Source organism: Spermophilus citellus (genome assembly GCF_964194105.1).
Source record: "Spermophilus citellus genome assembly, chromosome: 19".
NCBI classification, from domain to species: domain Eukaryota; kingdom Metazoa; phylum Chordata; class Mammalia; order Rodentia; family Sciuridae; genus Spermophilus; species Spermophilus citellus.
In genome coordinates, this window is record NC_138201.1 from 19,568,994 (window position 1) to 19,587,689 (window position 18,696).

Genomic DNA, 18,696 nt, shown 5'->3' on the forward strand with positions numbered 1-18,696 from the left:
CTGGTGGGTGCCAGGCCTCTGGCCAGCTCTGCTGGGGACGGGGCCCAGGATGCAAGACAGATGGCCCTGGGGAGTGAGAGGCTCTCTCAGACCTGGGGGCTGCCGGCCCGGTGGGGTGGGCTGGGGAGTGTCTTGGCTGGGCCCTGGCTGGGCTCTGCTCCCTGCGACGGGCGGCTGGGCCCCTGGGGCTGGCGGGCACTGATAGGGACTCCCGCCCAGCAGCGTCCACAGACGGGGCCTGGCAGGCATCCCCGGGCACCCCACCCAGGGCCTCCCGCCGCCCCTGCTAGCTGGCCCTGTGCCCAGGGAAAAGCAGGTGCTTGCCAGGCAGGGGGGGCTCTGCTCCCACTTCCTGTCCCCGGCCCCACCAGCGCCTGGCCCAGCCTGGTGGCCTCCCTGCCCCCCGGCTGCTGGCCACATTTACTCACAGCCAAGACCTCTGAGGTCAGAAATGAGCTGGGTTCTGAATCCTCCCTCCTGGGCCTCTGGTCCATCAGTGGGAATGAGTCAGAGCACAGAGAAGGAGCCCATGGCTCCTGCAGACACACAGCCTGAGGGAGCACAGAGAAGGTGCCCTTGGCTCCTGCAGACACACAGCCTGAGGGAGCACAGAGAAGGTGCCCTTGGCTCCTGCAGACACACAGCCTGAGGGAGCACAGAGAAGGTGCTCTTGGCTCCTGCAGACACACAGCCTGAGGGAGCACAGAGAAGGTGCTCTTGGCTCCTGCAGACACACAGCAGTCTGTGTTTAGGGAAGTGAGGTTTGGTCCTGGCGGATGCTGTTGGCCAGCCCTGGGCTCCCAGGCCACACAGCCCTCTGACTCCTGCCTCTGGTGTGCCTGATGAGAGCAGCGCTCTGCCTGAGGACGCTGCCCAGGCCTGCCCTGAGACTGGCCCCTCCCGGCTTGGCAGTGGCCTCGCCAGGACTCCCCTGGGCACGGCCTCACCTTGCCACGTCAGCAGCGCCCCCTCCGTGCCCGGGGAGACGGAGGCTCCAGCCAGAGCACAGCAGGCAGGGGGCCTGCCATCGCGACGTCGGGGAGGAAGTGCCACACGGTACCGGGGACACAGGTCAGCCGCCCCGCCACCCCTCCCCCCAGCTTGGGGCGCCCCTAGGCCCACATCTTCTTGATGACTCTCCAGCGGCCGAGAAGCCCCTGCGTGCCCAGCTGCTGTCCGCCTGCCCTGTCGCCCGGGCAGCCGAGGGCCAGGGCGATGCCCAGCCACTCAGTAAGGAAAGCGCTAAAAATAGCCTCCCCTGGGGACACCCATTGTCCTCAGTCCTATATTTTTCTCTGTATATAAAAGCCACTGCCGGAGGCCCGGGGCCTGCTAATTAAAGATGACACTGTGGCCCGGGAGGTGGAGTGGTGGCCACTCAGCCTGGCCCGTTTCCTGCCCCGCAGATGGTGGGCAGTCAGGCCAGGGGCCCGGGGAGGGGTCCTGGCTGTGCTGTGGAGTCCCGAGGCCTTCCACAGAGGCCACAAGCTTAAGGTGACCACCGGGACCCAGGATGGGGGTCATGCCCACTCGTCAGCTGGGCACAGGGCCAGGGGACCCCATTCCTCCCGCTGTTCCATTCAGACTCCAGGCTCCTGGAGCAAGCCCTGCCTGAACCCCACTTCGTGGGGCATCGAGGGAGAACACCAGGTCCCTGCGGGCACAGGGATTCCCGAGGGTCTTGTCCCCTGCGGGGGCGTCTCAGGCCAGCCCCTGCCTCCTGCCACCTCTCGGCTCCTGTCACCGTCTGCACGTGCCCAGTGTCTTGAGCCTCCAAGCCACAGCCCTTCCCTGGAGCCCCAGGACCTCAGCTGTCCCCAGGGCTGCCCTCCTCGCCTGGCCCCTCCCACAGAGCTGACCGTCCCCGGGTGCCAAGTTCCCTGCAGAGCCTGCACTCAGCCAAGAGGACACACTTCCAAAGTCTTTTCGGGCTTGGTGGCACAGCCTGGGCTGTGTGCGTGAGAGTCCAGCTCCCGAGGGCTGGCCAGTGCGGTTCAGAGTGAAGTCATCGGTAGCCTCTGGGTAGAGGGGAGGGACGGGAGTTAGAAGGCCACCTTAGGCATGGGGCATGGCATGTGCAAGGGTCCTGTGGTGGGAGGTGCCGGGACTAGAGAGGGAAGCTGGAGGCCGGGGCTGCTCTGGGCAGCCCTGGGAGGCAGGCCGGGCGAGGTCCTGCACCGTGTTCTGGTCACTTGGTGGCCGGGCCACTCACTGTGTCCTCTCGGCAGAGCCCGCAGGGGGACTTCTGGAGTGTCCACAGAGGCCGCCAGCTCCTTGATTCTGAGTGCAATGCACCCAGGGTTGGGGAGGGTGTCCCGGCCTCGGGGCGCAGGGACACTTGAGCCCTCAGCCTCTCGTGTTGCGTGACTCTGTCCCCAGGTCCCGCATCCCTCCTGGGGGTCCCTGGTGCTGTGCTCCAGGTGTGCCATGCCCGCCCTCGCTCGGAGGACATGGTCTGAGGTCCCTTCCCGTCCTCCCCAGGCCCTGCCCTGGTCTGTCCCACCGTCCCCCGTCCGGAGCCTGGAGATGACACAGGCTTGAGTCCTGTGCAGAGCAAGAGCATCATCACCTCCTCTCTTCTGGGTGATCAGCCTTGGTTAATGTGGCCCAGGCAACCAAGAGAGACACAAAGCCCTACATGAGGGCTGGACATGAGCTGTCCCTGCCTTATCTGGCGTCCCTTTCAGGAAATCAGACGCCCGGACCCAGGAGGGCTAGAGGCGAGCGGGGACAGACGTAAGGTCAGAAGGCATTTTTGCTATGGCCTGTGCCGGCCCCTGGCCTGAGGCTTCTGGTGTTGACATTGAGCCACAGACGGAGCTGGAAGGTCACCTGCATCATCAGCCCGGGGCCAGCCTTCTTGGAAGGGGGTGGTGTTATCAAGTGATGTGGCCCCGGGTCAAGGACCCCCAGGGTCAAGGCCCAGCCCACTCTGCCCGACCTCGACGGGGCCTCTGGAGGAGGCTGGCGGTCCCTGCTCCCGCCACCTCCCAGGTGGTGACACCCGGCACAGCTGGGGCCCAGCAGGCTCACAGAGGAGTCCAAGATGGTCAGCCCCGCGTCCATGCTGACCGTGTCCCCGCCCTGCGGTGTCCCGAGTCTTCACCTGTGGCGTGGCGGGGATGGTGGCTGGTGTGAGGACCTGGAGAACCCAGGCTCTGGTGCCCTGTGCGTGTGCCACGCCATCCTGTGACCTGCCACCAAGGGAGGTCCTGGGGCCGACCCTGCACCCCGAGGCCCATCGGGCGTCCTCACGCTCTAGCTGTGCTGCCCTGGGGGAGACACTTAACCTCTCTGTTCCTATAGGACTGAGTTTCATGGGAGCCGGCCATGCTGACCACCATGGACACTGAGGGGGGTCCCCTGCTCCCCTGCCCGGGCCCAGAGCTGCCCTGGGGGACATTCTGGCTGAGGGGAGTCGCTCTCGACCCCACAGCCCCTCGCCCCAACCCCTGCCACCGAGTGGGGCCGCCCAACCCGGGCTCCTGCCATCCAGCCTGTGCCCGTGTTGGACATGGTCCCTCCTCTCCTTGGCCACTCCTGCCTTTGCTGGAGGCCGGGGCTGGTCACGGTCCCCCACCGCTGTCCCCTGCTGTCCCACAGCCACAGGGAGAGGAAGCGGGCAGTGGTGGTCCCCGGGGGTCCTCGTGCGACTCCCCAGAGGTCAGGGAGCAGAGGGGACGGGACAGGGTCACAGAGGCCCCGTGGCACTGGCACAGGGGCCGGGGGACGTCCCCTTGGCCCCTGTCCTGTGGGGACCCGACAGCTGTGGCTTGCACACCTCGTGACAGCGCTCACTCCTGAGCCCCTTCCTCGCCTTGGGGACACCGTGGGGCGTGGCGTCCTTTGCTGAGGAGAGCCACTGATCACCATGAACGGTGACTGCCCGGGTGCCTCCCTCAGGTGGCGGTCCCCGCTGCTCTGGGGGCCATCTCTGGTCCCCCCATGGGCCCACTATGCTGCTGGGGACCCTGGTCCTGGGGTGCACCTGCCGGGACAGGGAGGAGGTGACATGACTGCGCCAGCTTCCGGGGCTCGGGACCCAGTCGCCGTCCACCGTGACCTGACACTGGGGCTGGTGGCTAGTGTGGCTTTTGGTGGCTTCTCTGGCCGCTCAGCTCGCAGTGGCTTCCCCTCCATCTTCCCACCACCCAGACACATCCCCCGCCGCTGGCCTCGTGTCCTCGATGTGGGGAGGGCCACCGGGTCCCTGGTGGCGCAGGGCATCAGGTCAGCCGTGCCGGTGACCGGGAAGCGTCCTCGGGTCACCTCCCTGCGCCTGGGCGTCCGTCCTTGGGAGAAATCTCTGGGAAGGGCCCCGCACCCGGAGCCTCCTCTGAGAGCGTGGGGCCGCCCAACTGCCAGAGAACGTTCCAGAAGCTCTAAACTGCCGGGCATCGCCAGGGACCAGGGCCGTCCTGCCTGTGGCTCGAGCTGCGCGTGGCCCGTGTCGTTGGAGATGGTCGCTGGGCTGCTGTGGAGGATGCTCATGGGGCCGTGGAGGGACCTCTGATGGCGCAGGCTTGGGGACAGAGCTCCGCAGGGGCCTGACCTGGGCGGTGAGGCTCAGGAGGTGGGAGGCCGGGGCCAGGGACTGGGGCAGCTCTGTGCCCCTCCCCAAGTCCACCTCCAGGACCCAAAGCCACTCAGCCCGTGTCCCAGGAACCCGAGTCAAACACGCGCGACGCCCAGTGAACGTGGCTTCTAAGCCGGTTTCCCTGGGTCCTGGAGGTCGAGACCGCTGGGCCTCAGTCCCCAGCCTCCTTATTGATTTTTTTGTTAGGGTCGCACTCAGTTGCTGAGGCTGGCCTCCAATTGGCAATCCTCCTGCCTCTGCCTCCCAAACCACTGGGATTATAGGCATGTACCACGGCCCTCAGCTAGGAAGCCCCCTGGGGATTGAACCCAGGGGCCCTCAACCATGGGGCCACCTCCGCAGCCCCATTTTGTATTTTATTTAGGGACAGTTATTTAGGGCCTCACTTTTGCTGAGGCTGGCCTCCAACTTGTGATCCTCCTGCCTCAGCCTCCCGAGCCGCTGGATGACAGGCGTGGGCCACTGTGGCCAGCACATGAGCCTCATTTTAGAGCTCCGAGTCTCTAGGACATCTGCCCCTCTGCCTGGGAGGGAAAGAGTCACAGTTAAATGACATTTTGGATAGTCCCCCTCCCCCCCAGGAAGAAACGGGGCAGAGTGGCCTCCTAATCAGGAGGCAGGAGGAGCCACGTGGCAGCCCAATCTCCGGGAATGAAATCTGGTGACTTCCTGACCGGGGGCCACCAACTAGATGCTAATCGCGACCCCTCCCTCGGCTGCCCGGGCTTGTCGACAGGCGACACTGACCGTTCTGCTGATCAGCTCTGGTCATCTCTGACGCGGGCTCTGGGAGCGTCGCACTTGGGTGGCTGCTGGGGGCACCGTCAGGACGTGACGTCGTCCACGTCAGACAGGGTCCTCCGAGATCGCAGAGGAATTCTTCCCGCACTGGCTGCCAGCTGTAAGCCCGGGGCCGTGCGGGTCCCCTGGGTGTCCCCTGTCATGTTGGGACATTTGGATCCATTTGCGATTAGTTTTCTGTTTTGTTCTCCCTGCAGTTCAGAAGGGCGCCAAGCCCACCCCTAGGGACACCGTGTCCCACCCCTGGGGATGCCATCTGCATAGATTTTTTTTTCTTTCTTGGTACCAGGGATTGAACTCAAGGACAGTCGGCCACTGAGGCCTGTCCCCAACTGTACCTTGTATTTTATTTAGAGACAGGGCCTCACTGAGTTGCTTAGCGCCTCTCTTTAAATTGCTGAGGCTGGCCTCCAACTTGTAATCCTCCTGCCCCAGCCTCCCAAGCCGCTGGGATGATGCGTGCACCCCCGCGTCTGGCTTCTGCGTACACTTTTGACTAGTCTTGGTGACAGCTGAATGCGGTTGGCGTGGGCTGGGGGTAGGAGGAAAGGGATGCTGCCCAGGGGTCAAGGGGCAGCCTAGGGGTGACCGTCAGAACCTCCCTTCCTGGAGAGGATGCTCTTAAGGAGAGCCCTGGTTCTTTCTCCCTAGAACATTCTGGAACCTGCTGGTCCCCAGCGTCACAGAGCAGGACCTCTGGGCCGCACAGCCCCTAAGTACTTCCACCTCATGTCCCAAAGGGCCCCTTCCCAGGTCCCACGCCTCCCTCCAGGATGGAGGACACCCACGCTGATGTCCTGTCGTGTCCCCGCCACGCAGCCAGGCTGAGGGAGGCTGGCCCTGCGCAGTCCCAGGCTGGGCCTTGCTCCTGAGCCCTGGACTGCTGGTGGCCGCTCGGGGTCACGCCCCCTTCCACGAGTTCAGTGCCTCCAAGGGCTTCAGGCTCCACTCAGGGACCCTGAGGAGACCCGTCTGTCTCCGCAATGCCGCTCACTCAGCCTTGAGGACCACTGAGTCCCCTCTCTAGCCTGGGAGCCTGGCTGTGTCTCCCCCAGTTCAAGGCTGTGTCTCCCATCAGCCTCGGGCTCAGAGACACAGATTTGGCCTCTGAGTGAAACACAGCAGGGGACGCAGGTGCTGTGATGTCCTAACGGGCTGCACGGATCAGGCCACAGAGTGCGGCCCCGCTGGGGGCTGGGTCTAGAGGCTGGGCCTGGAGGCTGGGTCTGGAGGCTGGGTCTGGAGGCCAGGCAGAATGGGCTGGGCTTTGTCCTCCGTCCTCTGAGGAGTAAAGGCCTGAGATCAAGAGTGGCGGTTCGCTCCCTCCTGCAGACGGTCAGTAGAGGAACGCGGTTTTGTGACCGGGCACTGGGCAGACCATTAGCTGGCCCCATCCCTCCTATGCACTGGCCCAGAGGAAGTGGTGGGTGCAGGGGAGAGGGGACGGTGGCTCTTCAGAGGTTGGAGGATCTCGAAGGGGAGCCACCTTGGCGTCCTTGAGAGGGAAGCTGAGGCCTGCAGAGGGGGGGATGGCCGTGGTCATAGCCACGCAGAGGCCAGGCCAGGCCTCAACGACATGTGCCCTGACACCCGAGCCCCTGGGGACGAGATGGGTTGTCCCTGGAGGCCAGAGCCCATGGCTGGAGCGGACACTCTGTCCCTCTGTGTGAACCAGACAGCGAGAGCTGAGATCGGTCAGCGGCCCTGGCTCAGGGTGGACCTGGATCCGGGGCCAGGCTCCCTCTGCACCGGCTCTGCCGGCCTCCTTCCGAGCCTCACCCCGGGTCTCGCCCAGGCCCTCCCGGGAGCCGACAGCAGACAGTGGAGTCCCGCAGCCCCAAGGGCAGCAGGAACAGGCGGGGCCCGGGTAGACCAGTTGGCCAGCTGTTGAATGCAGGGCGTTCCCACCGCCTGGGTGGCCCCTGTGTCCCCTGTCCCCCTGGGGCCACTTCCACTGAGACCTCCACCCTGCCCCAGAGACCAGAGGGGTCTTCAAGTCCCTTCCAGCCATGGGTTGAGTAATGTCCCGGGCACAGGGTACCTGGCAGGGTGACAAGAGGTCACACTGGCGACGTGTGTTCACGTCTCCCTCTGGCCTGTCCCTTGCTGGAAAGCCGTCCACGGGGGACCCAGCGTCTGCATGGAGCGAAAAGTGTTGTGAGTCCCAGAGTCGAGATGAGTCACCTGCAGGCCCGGCTGTCCCCACCCACTGTCCCCCTGGCTGACCCTGCGCTGCCACCGCTGTGCAGAGGTCAGGGGTGTGCTGGACACGAGGGCGTGAGAGGCGGCAGGTCCCGGCGGCCACCCCCGGGCTCTGGCCCACCGCCCGCTCCTGCTCAGTGCTGGTGGCTCGGGCAGGGTCTTCTCCCCGTAGGTGGCCCCTGCCAATCGTCCTTTTAAGGGTTAAAGAAAATGTCTGCAGAACCTGGTGCCCAGTTCTCAGCCCAGATAGTGCCACAGGCCAGGTGCCAGGGACACTGCCATCTCATGGCTGGAGGCCAGGGGATGGGGCTTGGGCCCGTCTCCTGGGCTCTTGGAGGGTGCCTCCCGTGTCTCCACGTGGCCCCCCACCCTGCCCATCTGTGTCCTGATCTCCTCCCCATTATACAAGTGTCCACCCTAATGTCCCTGTTTTGACTGAATTGCCTGGTGGAGACCTCTCAGGCCGGGTGCGGTGGCCCAGGCCTGTGATCCCAGCTACTTGGGAGGCTGAGGCAGGAGGATCGCACGTTGGAGGCCAGCCTCAGCCACTCAGAGAAGGCCCTGGGGGCATGTAGAATCCAGGTGGTGACAGAGAGGGACTGAGCGTATTTACTGAGCACCTACTGTGTGCCAGACTGAGTTGCCAGCAGCCCCGGAGCCATACCGCTGGTTGTCCCTGGGGCAGCCTCCTAAATAAAGCCACTCGCTGGCAACGGTGGCTGCTGGAGAGGGGCAGGTCTGACTGAGGATATGAAGCCCGTGGGTGGCTGGGATCCACAGGATGGTGCTGCTCAGGGTCTCCTCGGGGTCCCTCAGGCACGTGGGGATGCCATCGTGGGACGGGGAGCGGGCAGCAGGTGCGGGCCAACTGGCGCCCGGGTCCTCGATGCCCGCTCACAGGACACTTCTCTCCCCCTGCAGCGTTGAGGGCGAGGCCCCCAGCAGTGAGACCGGCACGTCCCTGGACAGCCCGTCGGCCTACCACCAGGGCCCACTAGTGCCCGGGGCCAGCCTCAGCCCGGAGCAGTGCGAGCTCACGCCCGGCGCCTATGGGCTGCACGCGGGGCCACAGCGCCCACGGAGACCCCGGCTGCAGCACTCCACGTCCATCCTGCGCAAGCAGGCCGAGGAGGACGCCATCAAGCGCTCGCGGTCACTCTCTGAGAGCTATGAGCTGTCCTCAGACCTGCAGGACAAGCAGGTAGGTGGGGTTAAGGCCACCCTCCTGCCCCAGAGGCCAAGACCAAACTCCCGAGAGTGGACACCGCGTGCAGACCAGGTGCGCCTGGCCTCCGTCCCTGTGGGCTCCACGGGATCAGAGGGGCCTTCAAGTCCCTTCCAGCCCTATTTTGCATTTTATTTGGAGACAGAGCTCCTCAGGGCCTCGCTGTTGCTGAGGCTGGCTTGGAACTCACCATCCTCCTGCCTCAGCCTCCCGAGCCACTGGGATGACAGGCGTGGGCCACCGCCCCCAGCTAAGAGGCAGCCTCTTGGGGTTGAGGGGGACAGAGGAGTGTCCGGTCCTCTGGGTGTCACAGAGCCCTCCCAGCATGTGAGGCCCAGCCCTGCAAAAGGGGTCAGTTTAGTTCTGGAAAGGGCCATAAAATTGGGGGAAAGAGAGTGGCTTGCTGGGCATGGTGGGCACACACCTGTCATCCCAGCGACTTGGAGGCTGAGGCAGGAGGATTGCAAATTAGAGGCCAGCCTCAGCAACTTAGCAAGACCCTAAGCAACTCAGCAACACCCTGTCTCAAAATAAAAAGGTAAAAAGGGCTGGGGACAGGGCTCAGGGGTTAAGCACCCCTAGTACCCAAAAAAGAATAGAAATAGAGTAGCTCTGGGTGGTGGCAGCGTCAAATAAGGGGGTGGACGTGAGAATTGGGTATTCCCCAAAGAGGTGACAGCAGCTGCAAAAGTCCCGAGGTACTGAGCTTGGTGTGTGTGAGGACTGCAAAGGGAACAAGTGGTGCAGAGGCAAGAGACAAGGTGACATGCACAGGCACAGAGCAGCCCAGGGTCCACTGAGCTTCCTAGCAAGCAAAGTAAAAACGGGAATCGGCAGATGGCGTGAGCACTGCTGGAGGCGAGTGGATGCTCTATTCCACAAGAGTCTTCATCAGGGGACACAGCACCCGCAGTAGTGAGAGGAGCCCCAGGGAGGTTGAATGCGTCCCCTGAGAGCAGAGCCTGGGTGGGTGTCGGGGACTGTCCCCGAGTCTTTGAGACGTGGCAGTTCTGCTTTGTGGGTGAGCCTTCCTCTCGGTTCCTTATTGACACTGTTCCAGAAGTTTCCCTCAGGTGAGTGAGAGCCAGAGCCACAGCCCTGGCCACAGGGCCTTCTCTGGCACCATGTGTCCCCTGCGGGCCGGTCACTCCTCCCTGCCCGCCTGAGAGCCCAGGAGGTGGTGTGTGGCCCCTGGGCTGCCCGGCTGCTTCCCCAGGTTCCAGGACGCAGACTGACCTGGCGGGTGGGCCTGGCCTGGCCCACTGTGGCCTGCTTGGTAACTTGGTAACTTGGAGACTGTGTCTACCTTCTGGAAGTTTCCATCATACTCGCACTTGGGAGGAGAGCTGAGGAAGCAGGTGACCACCTGCCCAGGCTGGCAGGAGAGGGGCCTGGAGCGCCTGGTGTTTGGGACATCCCGTCCAGGCCTGGCAGGAGGAGCCGGGGACCCTTGGGCCTTAGGGACCGGAAGGACTTTCCCAGCGCTTGGCCTCGGGCCTCGAGTGGCCCCAGGATTTGTGGGGTCCATTGGCAACCCCCAGGATGGGGCTCAGCTGGCTCCCGGGCAGCAGGTGGTGCTCCTGGGTGGCGTCCAGCAGCTCAGAGCAGGAGAGAAACTGCCGCCCCTGCCATTCCCGGACCCTGAGCCCGTCCTCTGTCCACCCCCTCCTGCAACCCAGGACGGCTGGGCTACCTGCCTTTTGGCCCAGCTCTGGTGCAGGCCGCTGGAGCTGAGGGTCCGTCCCTCTGGGCCTCAGTTTGCCCACCTGCGCAGGGGGTGCTGAGGGTTCACAGAGCAGGCTCAGCTGCAGGAGGATCACGAGTTCAAGACCAGCCTCAGCCACTCAGCTGGGGTCTGGTGTGCCGAGCGCTTTGTACTCACGTCACCCAGGACTCCCAGAGGCCCAGGAGGCAGGTCCCACTTTCCAGATGGGGAAACTGAGGAGCCCCGTGGTTCCCTGGGGTAGAGGCAGGGTTACAGCCAGGCACTTGGCCTTGAACCCCAGTGCCCGTCCTCAGTGCTCGGGCCTTGCTGGGGTGTTTGGCATGTGACCCGACCTGCCTCGGGTCCTTGGCCTCCAGGGGACCGGCTTCACCCCTGCCGGCACCTCTAGAGGGGTTTGATCAGGCTGTGCCCTAAGATGTGCCAGGACCCACGGCATCTGTAACTCAGGCCGTTTGGGAACCTCATTGTGGTCTCCCGCCACCTTGAGAGGCTCTGAGAAGCCCTGCAGGGCTGCCCATGCCTCCCCTTTGACGTGGTGTGACCCCAGAATCCACAGGCCTCCCCCAGCAGTTGTCTGGAGACACAGTGAGGCCCTGGCAGGTCACATTCCTATAGAATGAAGAAGAAGCTGGGCGTGGTGGCCCACGCCTGACATCCCAGAGCTGGGGAGGCTGAGGTAGGAGGATCACGAATTGGAGCCCAGCCTCAGCCACTTAGTGAGGCCCTAAGCAACTCCACAAGACCCTGTCTCAAAATAAAATCTAAAAAGGGCTGGGGACAGGGCTCAGGGAGGTGGCTCCGTGGGTAAGTGCCCCTGCTCCATCCCTGGAACCCTAAAGAACCCCACCAACCCGAGGGCGGGGGTGGGCGAGCTGGGGACCGGGCGGCCTCACTCTCTCCTTCCCCGCAGGTGGAGATGCTGGAGCGCAAGTATGGGGGGCGCCTGGTGACCCGCCATGCGGCGCGCACCATCCAGACGGCCTTCCGCCAGTACCAGATGAACAAGAACTTTGAGCGCCTGCGCAGCTCCATGTCCGAGAGCCGCATGTCGCGCCGCATCGTGCTGTCCAACATGAGGATGCAGTTCTCCTTCGAGGGTCCCGAGAAGCTGCACAGCTCTTACTTCGAGGGCAAGCAGGTCTCGGTGACCAACGACGGCACCCCGCTGGGGACCCTGGTGCCCGCCGAGTGCGCGGAGCTGGGGGAGCCGCCCGCCGCGCTGCCGCCCGCGGCCCCCGCCGGCGACTTCGCGGACGCCATCACGGAGCTGGAGGACGCCTTTTCCCGGCAGGTGAAGTCGCTGGCCGAGTCCATCGACGACGCCCTCAATTGTCGCAGCCTGCACGCCGAGGAGGCGCCCGTGGCCGAGGTGGCCCGCGCCCGCGACAGCGAGCCGCCCCCGGCCTTGCACGGCCTGGACCCCCATAAACTGGACGAGATGACCGCCTCCTACAGCGACGTCACGCTGTACATCGACGAGGAGGAGCTGTCGCCGCCCCTGCCGCTGTCGCAGGCCGGGGACCGACCGTCCAGCGCGGAGTCGGACTCGCGGCTCCGGGCGGGTGGCGCGGCCGCGGACTATTGGGCGCTGGCGACGCCCGAGGAGCGCGCGGATGCGGATGCGGGTGGCACGGCGTCCCTGGAGCGGCCTGAGCCGCGGCTGCGCGCCGGGCGCCTGCCCCTGCTGACCATCGAGCCGCCCAGCGACAGCTCGGCCGACCTCAGCGACCGCTCGGAGCGAGGCTCGCTGCAGAGGTCCGGGGCCTACGAGCGCGGCCGGGTCGGGCCGCAGGGCAGCCCCAAGCGCATCGCGCATGGCGTCAAGGGGACCCGCGATGAGCCAGAGCCCCGCGCCCGGCCGCCGCGGCCCTTGGAGGGCCACCTGGCCATCAACGGCTCGGCCAACCGGCAGAGCAAGTCGGAGTCGGACTACTCGGACGGCGACAACGACAGCATCAACAGCACGTCCAACTCCAACGACACCATCCACTGCAGCTCCGAGTCGTCGTCGCGCGACAGCCTGCGGGAGCAGGCGCTGAGCAAGCCCACCTACCACAAGGAGGCGCGCCACAGCTGGGACTCGCCCGCCTTCAGCCACGACGTGGTGCGCAAGAGGCACTACCGCATCGGCCTCAACCTCTTCAACAAGTGAGGCCCGCGGGGGCGGGGACAGGGCCCGGGGATGGCACGGAGGGGGAGGGCACGGGGCTGGGGGATGGCAGGGAGCGGGAGGGCACGGGCAGCCACCCACGGGGGTCTGCTGGGGGACAGCGGGCGCGGGGGCATGGGCAGCCTGGCCTCCGGGAGGCTGAGTGGAGGGAGGCTGTTCCTAGCAGGGCCTCCGCAGGCTCTCCTGAAACCTCAGGTTGAGTCATTTCCATCCCCCCCACTTCTGGGGTTGGGGTCATCAGATGCCATTATGTGTGGCCTCCCTGGGGCTGTGGATGTGGACATGACATGACTGCCCCATCTGGGGACATCAGAGACCTGTCCCCCCATGGGTCCTTAGGGACCTGAGTCTTTTCTGTCCATCTCTAACTTTCCTATCTTTCTGGGTAGCTCATATCTCATCAGATGGACCCATGGGAAGTATCCAAAGGACATCCTCAGTTGCTTTAAAAAAAATTCTTGTAGTGACAGCATCTTGCTGGGTGGCTGAGGCTGGCCTCGAACTTGCCATCCTCCTGCCTCGGCCTCCAAGTTGCCAGATCTGCAGGCGTGTGCCCCGCACCCAGCTCTGGATCTGAACGGGCGTGTTTCTCGTTACTAGTTCTCCCTGGGGACTTAGGACCAGCTCAGGAAGGTGCCTGACCAGCTCTGCTGGCTGCTGGCCTGGCCTGGAGCTCAGAGGTGCCCGGGGAAAACTTGACTGTTTTACGCAGTCAGCGGGGAGGATGCGCAGGCCCAGCTGCAGGTGGCTGCGTGTATTAAAGAGGACGAAGGTTGACCCGTCCCTCAGGGGCAATGGTCACCTGGAAGAGGCTCCCGCATCACGTGTGGGTGGACAGTCCCATCCCTGCAGATGCTCTGGAGCCGGCTGGTCCAGGCCAAGGGGTCAGCATGCACTGGGTGCGTTTCCGCTGTGTGGAGGAGCCGCTGGTGCGCGGGCCTCGCTGGCCGGGCCTTGAGTACTCGGGTGGCACAGGGTGTGCACTGGTCCCTGGTCCCAGCTCAGCCCTGTCCCGCCTCCAGACCAGGTGGCCCCCTCTGCACATAGGCCCTGGGGGCAGCTCACGAGGGGATGGCCCGGTCTGGACAGGCTGGCAGGTCCCCTGTGGAGGGGAAGCCACAGCTGGGTGCTGACCCTTGCCCGGGGTCTGAGGGCCTGCAGAGGGGACCCTCGGTGGGAGGGCCCACCTGCCAAGGAGGCTGCCAAGGCCAGCGTCCAGATGTCCCCAGGTGCCTAGCCCTTGTCCCTGCCCCTGGCCACACATCTGGCCGGCAGCTTGAGGAGGCAGGGGGAGGGGATCCAGATGTCACCGTGGTCTTGAGCCGGGCCCTGACCCCTGACCGTGTCCAGGAGGGGGCCGGCTCTGTCACTGACCAGCCGTGGGACCTGAGCCCCCGGCTCCCGAACGCACCTGTGAAAGCCACGGTGTCGGGACGGTGTCCACAGTGGAGTCGGGCCCCTTCCCCGGGGACAGGTCTGAACTGAGACCCGGAGCAGGACCGCTGACTCGAGGGAACTGGCCCAGGGCAGCTGGCGTCAGCACCAGAGCGCCACAGTGACCAGCAGGGACCTCGGCCTGACACTCCCGCTTGCCAGTGGCACTGAGGTCCACCCCGGGGCCACTCCTGAGACCCAGGGCACGTGCCTGGCTGTGCTCATCCCGTCCTGGCCTGGTGGCCCCTGGGTGACAGTGCAGGACCCCTGTGGAGCTTGGAGCTGTGCACGGGCCTCAGTGGCCCTCCCAGCCTGGGGTCCTGTTTGGGGACAGTCTTCCCCCAGTGCTCAGTTCCTGTGCTTGTCACCTCTGGGGACCCTGCAGCCTGCTGCAGCCACCACGGGGTGGAGCAGGGGGACCCGGGGTTGGGCCCAAGGCCACGGTCACGCCCTCTGCTTTGCAGTGGCCCTCGGGAGCCCGGGGAGTGGGTCTTCGGAGCTGGTCTCCCCTTCCTGGGCGGGGCCATGTGGCCAGTGGTTCTCACCATGTCCAGACCGCATTGTCCTTGGGCCTGGGGTCACAGTGTTGAGCCCCCAGGAAGCAGGACCTGCCACCTCTGGTCAGGAGATGATCGTCCCCCTTGGTTCCCGCGTGTGGGCATCAGAGTGGATAGAGCCGGGGCCGCGGGAGGGGTGCTGCTGGCCCTGCAGGTGGGTGGGCAGAAGGGAGGGGACTGTCCTGCAGGACCTGGGTCCCTCCAGAAGGCCCTTCCAGGTGTGCGGGGCCTGCGGGGATTCTGTGGCTCAGCCTGTGGCCTCGGGGGGGACCCTTGGCCTCCCTCTGGGTCAGGGGCCTTTGCATCTCAGGGCACAGGGACCTGCTCACACCAGTTTGACCAAAAGTGTCTTCCCTGGTCCCCTGCTGCAGCCCTGTCCCCTGGGCAACAGGGCCACCAGCGGTCTCCAGCCCCTGCAGGAAGTGGGGTCTCTGCCCCTGCAGGTTCCTGCTGGCGCCAGGTCGGCTCCCAGGGCCACTTCCTGTGGTCAGCAGGAAGTGGTCTCTGTCAGGCCTGAAGCCGGGGGTGAAGACAGCCACTGGGTCATGGGACGCAGCTCGCCAGTGGGATTGGAAGTCCAAGGACTCCCGGTAGGGACGCTCCTCGTGGGCAGCTCCGACCTGGACAGGTGCAGGGCCTGCTCTTGCCTGGAGCCTGCCATGGCTCCCTCTTGCCCAGTGGCCCCGAGTGGCTCAGGGGCAGGTGGCTGCGTGGTCCTGGCTCCCGGTGGCACTGGACCCTGGGTCAGTGTCAGATGTCAGGGAGGCGTCCCCTGCCAGCCTCGGGAGGCGCGGGGCAGACCCGGGCGCAGACAGAGGGGGCTGGGGCGGGCCACTCCCGACACCTGCCAGAGCACGTCAGCCACGGCAGGGCCCAGACGTGCGGGGCAGCTGGGGATGGCGAGAGAGCAGTGGGGTGCTCAGAACCTGCTGGACAGGGCTGCCTCTGAGTGGCAGGGATGGCATTTTCCGGGGCCTCCCGGGGTGGGGGAGGGGCTCATAGTCCATCACTTTCATCTTGCTGGGCGCCCTGGAGCTAAGTGCCTTAACCTCTCTGTGCCCTTATGGAAGTGTCTGTCCGCTGAGGCTTTTGCAGTGGCCCTTCTGTCCACCAGGAACCTTCTTCCTGTTCTTCTTGCTCCTGTTCAGGGCCACCTCCTCAAGGAGCCTCTTCCTGCCTGTCCCTTTGGCCCATCCAAAGCTGACACCTCATCCGGGTCCCTGGGGCATCCTGAAGTTGGCTCGGCCCCGTGGCCAGAGCGCCTCTGAGGGCTGGGGACATATGCTTTGTGGACAAGCTTGTTGACTCTTCCCAGTGACTGACGTGTGCACCGAGCCAGTCCCAGAACACAGGCACAGAGAGGTTCAGGAACTAGCTCTAGGTCACCCAGCTGGTTGGCCAGACTCGGCCCCCGGGGCCATGCCCAGGACATCAGCGCTGCCGTCCATCCCTGGGTGCTTGGATCGTACCTCCCTCCTTCGTGTCACTCTGATGAGGATGTCCCCTGGCACCATGCCTGGCCCTCAGCGGGTGCTCGGGTGACCAGTAAGGGAGGCTGCAGGGGTCGCGCTGCCGTCCCTCGGAGTGGCACATGCGCCCTCTGCTCACTGTCCAGTAGGCAGGGCTGGCCCACCGCTCCCGCCCTGGACAGGGGTGGGACAGTGCGGCTCTGTGACAGGAAGAGGCCGAGGGGACTGGGTGGCAGCTGCGGCTAGTCCTGTGGGACACGTTGCGGAACCTGTAAGGTGCGTGTCCCTTGGGCACAGAGCGCAGGGCTCTGCAGGGACAGTGGGCGAGGAGGTCTGCACTGGACGGGGGGCCTCCCTGTGGGAGGGGACACTGGCAAGGTCCCCGGACAGGGGATTCGCCCTGGAAGTGTCTGGGGCACTGGCTGCCACCACCAGGGCCACACTCTAAGGCTGGTCCCCTCAGCAGGAAGCCGTTCGGGGCTCCTGCCCTGCCTCTCCAGCCCGTGTCACCTGCCGTCCCCCCCAGGGTCCTTGGTACCCGGCTTTGGATCCTTGCTTTTGCCGAGTCGGGTGGGATCCGTCCTTCTTGCCCTGGGCTGGGGCCGCCTGGGATGGTGACTCCGTCCCTCCCGTACACCCCGGCCACCCACCCCTGCACTCACACATGTGGATGCACACAGGTGCCCACCTGCCAACGTGTGCCCTCCACCCTCACCAGGTAGTAAGTCCCTTCTCCAACCTCCTCCACGGGCCACCCCTGGAAGCCGCAGGGGCCACCAGCTTGGCTCTGGCCGGGGCCTGGCCCTGGGTCTCAGTAGCCACAGGCCCCATCTCAATGTGGAAACGGACCCTTCACTCCCCAGAGCTGAGCTCCTGGTCTCCCAGGAGGAAGCCGGCACCTGCTCTGGCCTGGCCCACCATGCCCTGCCCTCCCCTCCCCTCCCCCAGGCCCCGCGACAGCTCCCAGGGTCGCCAGTCCCACACCCCCCCGTCCAGGGCCTCTACCCACAGTTCCCAGCCACTCCTGTGCCTGTCCCTTGGTCCCTGCTCAGAGGGGGCCTCTCTGCTCCACCTGCCTGCTCCTTCGCGGACTCCTTCGGCGCCAGGCTCTGGGCTCCAGCCCACCACTGGGCTGGGTGTCACTGGCACAGTCCCCACTGCCCTGTGCCAGGCACAGACTCAGAGAGCCCATGTCCCCACGGCCCCACGCACAGCCTTGTAGCTTGACCCCTCCCCTTTTCCCACTGTGCCCTCAGCCACCCAGGACAGAGGGACTGGCGCTCAGGTCCCCGATGCTAGGGGAATGTGGGCGCGTCCCCAGGAGGGGAGGACGCTGGGCCCGGCCAGGCACCTTGTCAGCACCCTGGAGGGACCAGGTGGTCCCAGCCCTGCACAGCTGTGGGGGCAGGGTCACCCCATGGCCCCCTCTCTGTCAGCCTCCTGGGGACGGGTTTCCCGTGTGTGGCCGTCCTGGGGTACAACAGCACAGCCACCTGGAGGCCAGGAGGTGGCTTCCTGGTGTCCCCGGGAGCCGCACACACCACCGGCGAGGGAAGTGGCCTTTGACTCTGTGGCCACCCAGGGGACAGCAGAGCCCTGCACTCCGCCCACCTGGGTGGCCGCTGGAGGACCTCGGCTGGTGGGCAGTGGGAGGGATGTCCTCGGGGCCAGTGGGTGTGGGCCACACCAGCCCCTCGCAGATGGTCGTCCCCAGCGGGCATCAGCTGCGTGGTGGCCTCAGCGACTCGCATCTGGGGACAGAGAGCCAGGCTGGCCCGAGGGCCCCACCCAGCAGGGACACCATGCCTCTCCCCGAGAGCCCGGCAGCCCCCCAGCCCATGCACCCTCCGGGGTCACGTGTGGCCCTTCCCAGTGCCTCACGCCACCTTGTCTCCTGTGACTGTGCTGCCCCTTAGCCAAGGCCAGACCTGCCACCTCGGGAGGCCGTGGGCCAGAGGAGGGGCGGCCAGCGGTGTCCCATAGCCCACCTGGACCCCCTGGCCCTGCGCACAGCCGCCAGGTCCCAAGTCCCATCCCCACTTCCTGCCATCCCTACGGGGCCTGGCCTTCTGCACCCGGGAGACGCGACCCAGCCCCAGAGCCGTCCTCCCTGGGCCGTCGGCCTCTCGGGCCTCTTTCCCTCCCAAGTTGTGCATCTGGACGGTGCTGATAGGTTTTGGTATTTTCATTTTGGGGTTCCAGGGATTGAACCCAGGGGCGTTTAATCACAGAGCCCCATCCCCAGCCCTTTCTAATTTTTATTTAGAGACAGGGTCTCGCTGAGTGGCTGAGGCTGGCCTCCAGTTTGCGATCCTCCTGCCTCAGCCTCCCCAGCTGCTGGGATGACAGGCGTGGGCCACGCCTTATGGTGCTTCTTCAGGGCGTCCCTGTGGCCTGAGGACTGCCCAGGGCTCCTGACGGTGGTAGAAGTCGTGCCCCGCGTGTGCCTTGAATGCTGAGCCCAAGGAGGGGGGATTCAGGGAATTGGTCGGCCCCGGACCGCTATGGGGACAGG

General features: G+C 65.4%; 1 protein-coding gene across 6 annotated transcripts in view; it reads left to right on the forward strand.

The window, feature by feature from the left end:
• IQSEC1 (IQ motif and Sec7 domain ArfGEF 1) overlaps positions 1-18,696 on the forward strand; it is a 193,133-nt gene that overhangs the window by 157,641 nt on the left and 16,796 nt on the right. For all 6 annotated transcript variants that reach the window (XM_081276256.1, XM_081276257.1, XM_081276258.1 and 3 more), the window contains 2 exons: positions 8,522-8,801; positions 11,462-12,699. In XM_081276256.1, coding sequence (XP_081132382.1) covers positions 8,522-8,801; positions 11,462-12,699 — 1,518 coding nt within the window. Of the gene's footprint in view, positions 1-8,521; positions 8,802-11,461; positions 12,700-18,696 lie in introns of those variants that run through there.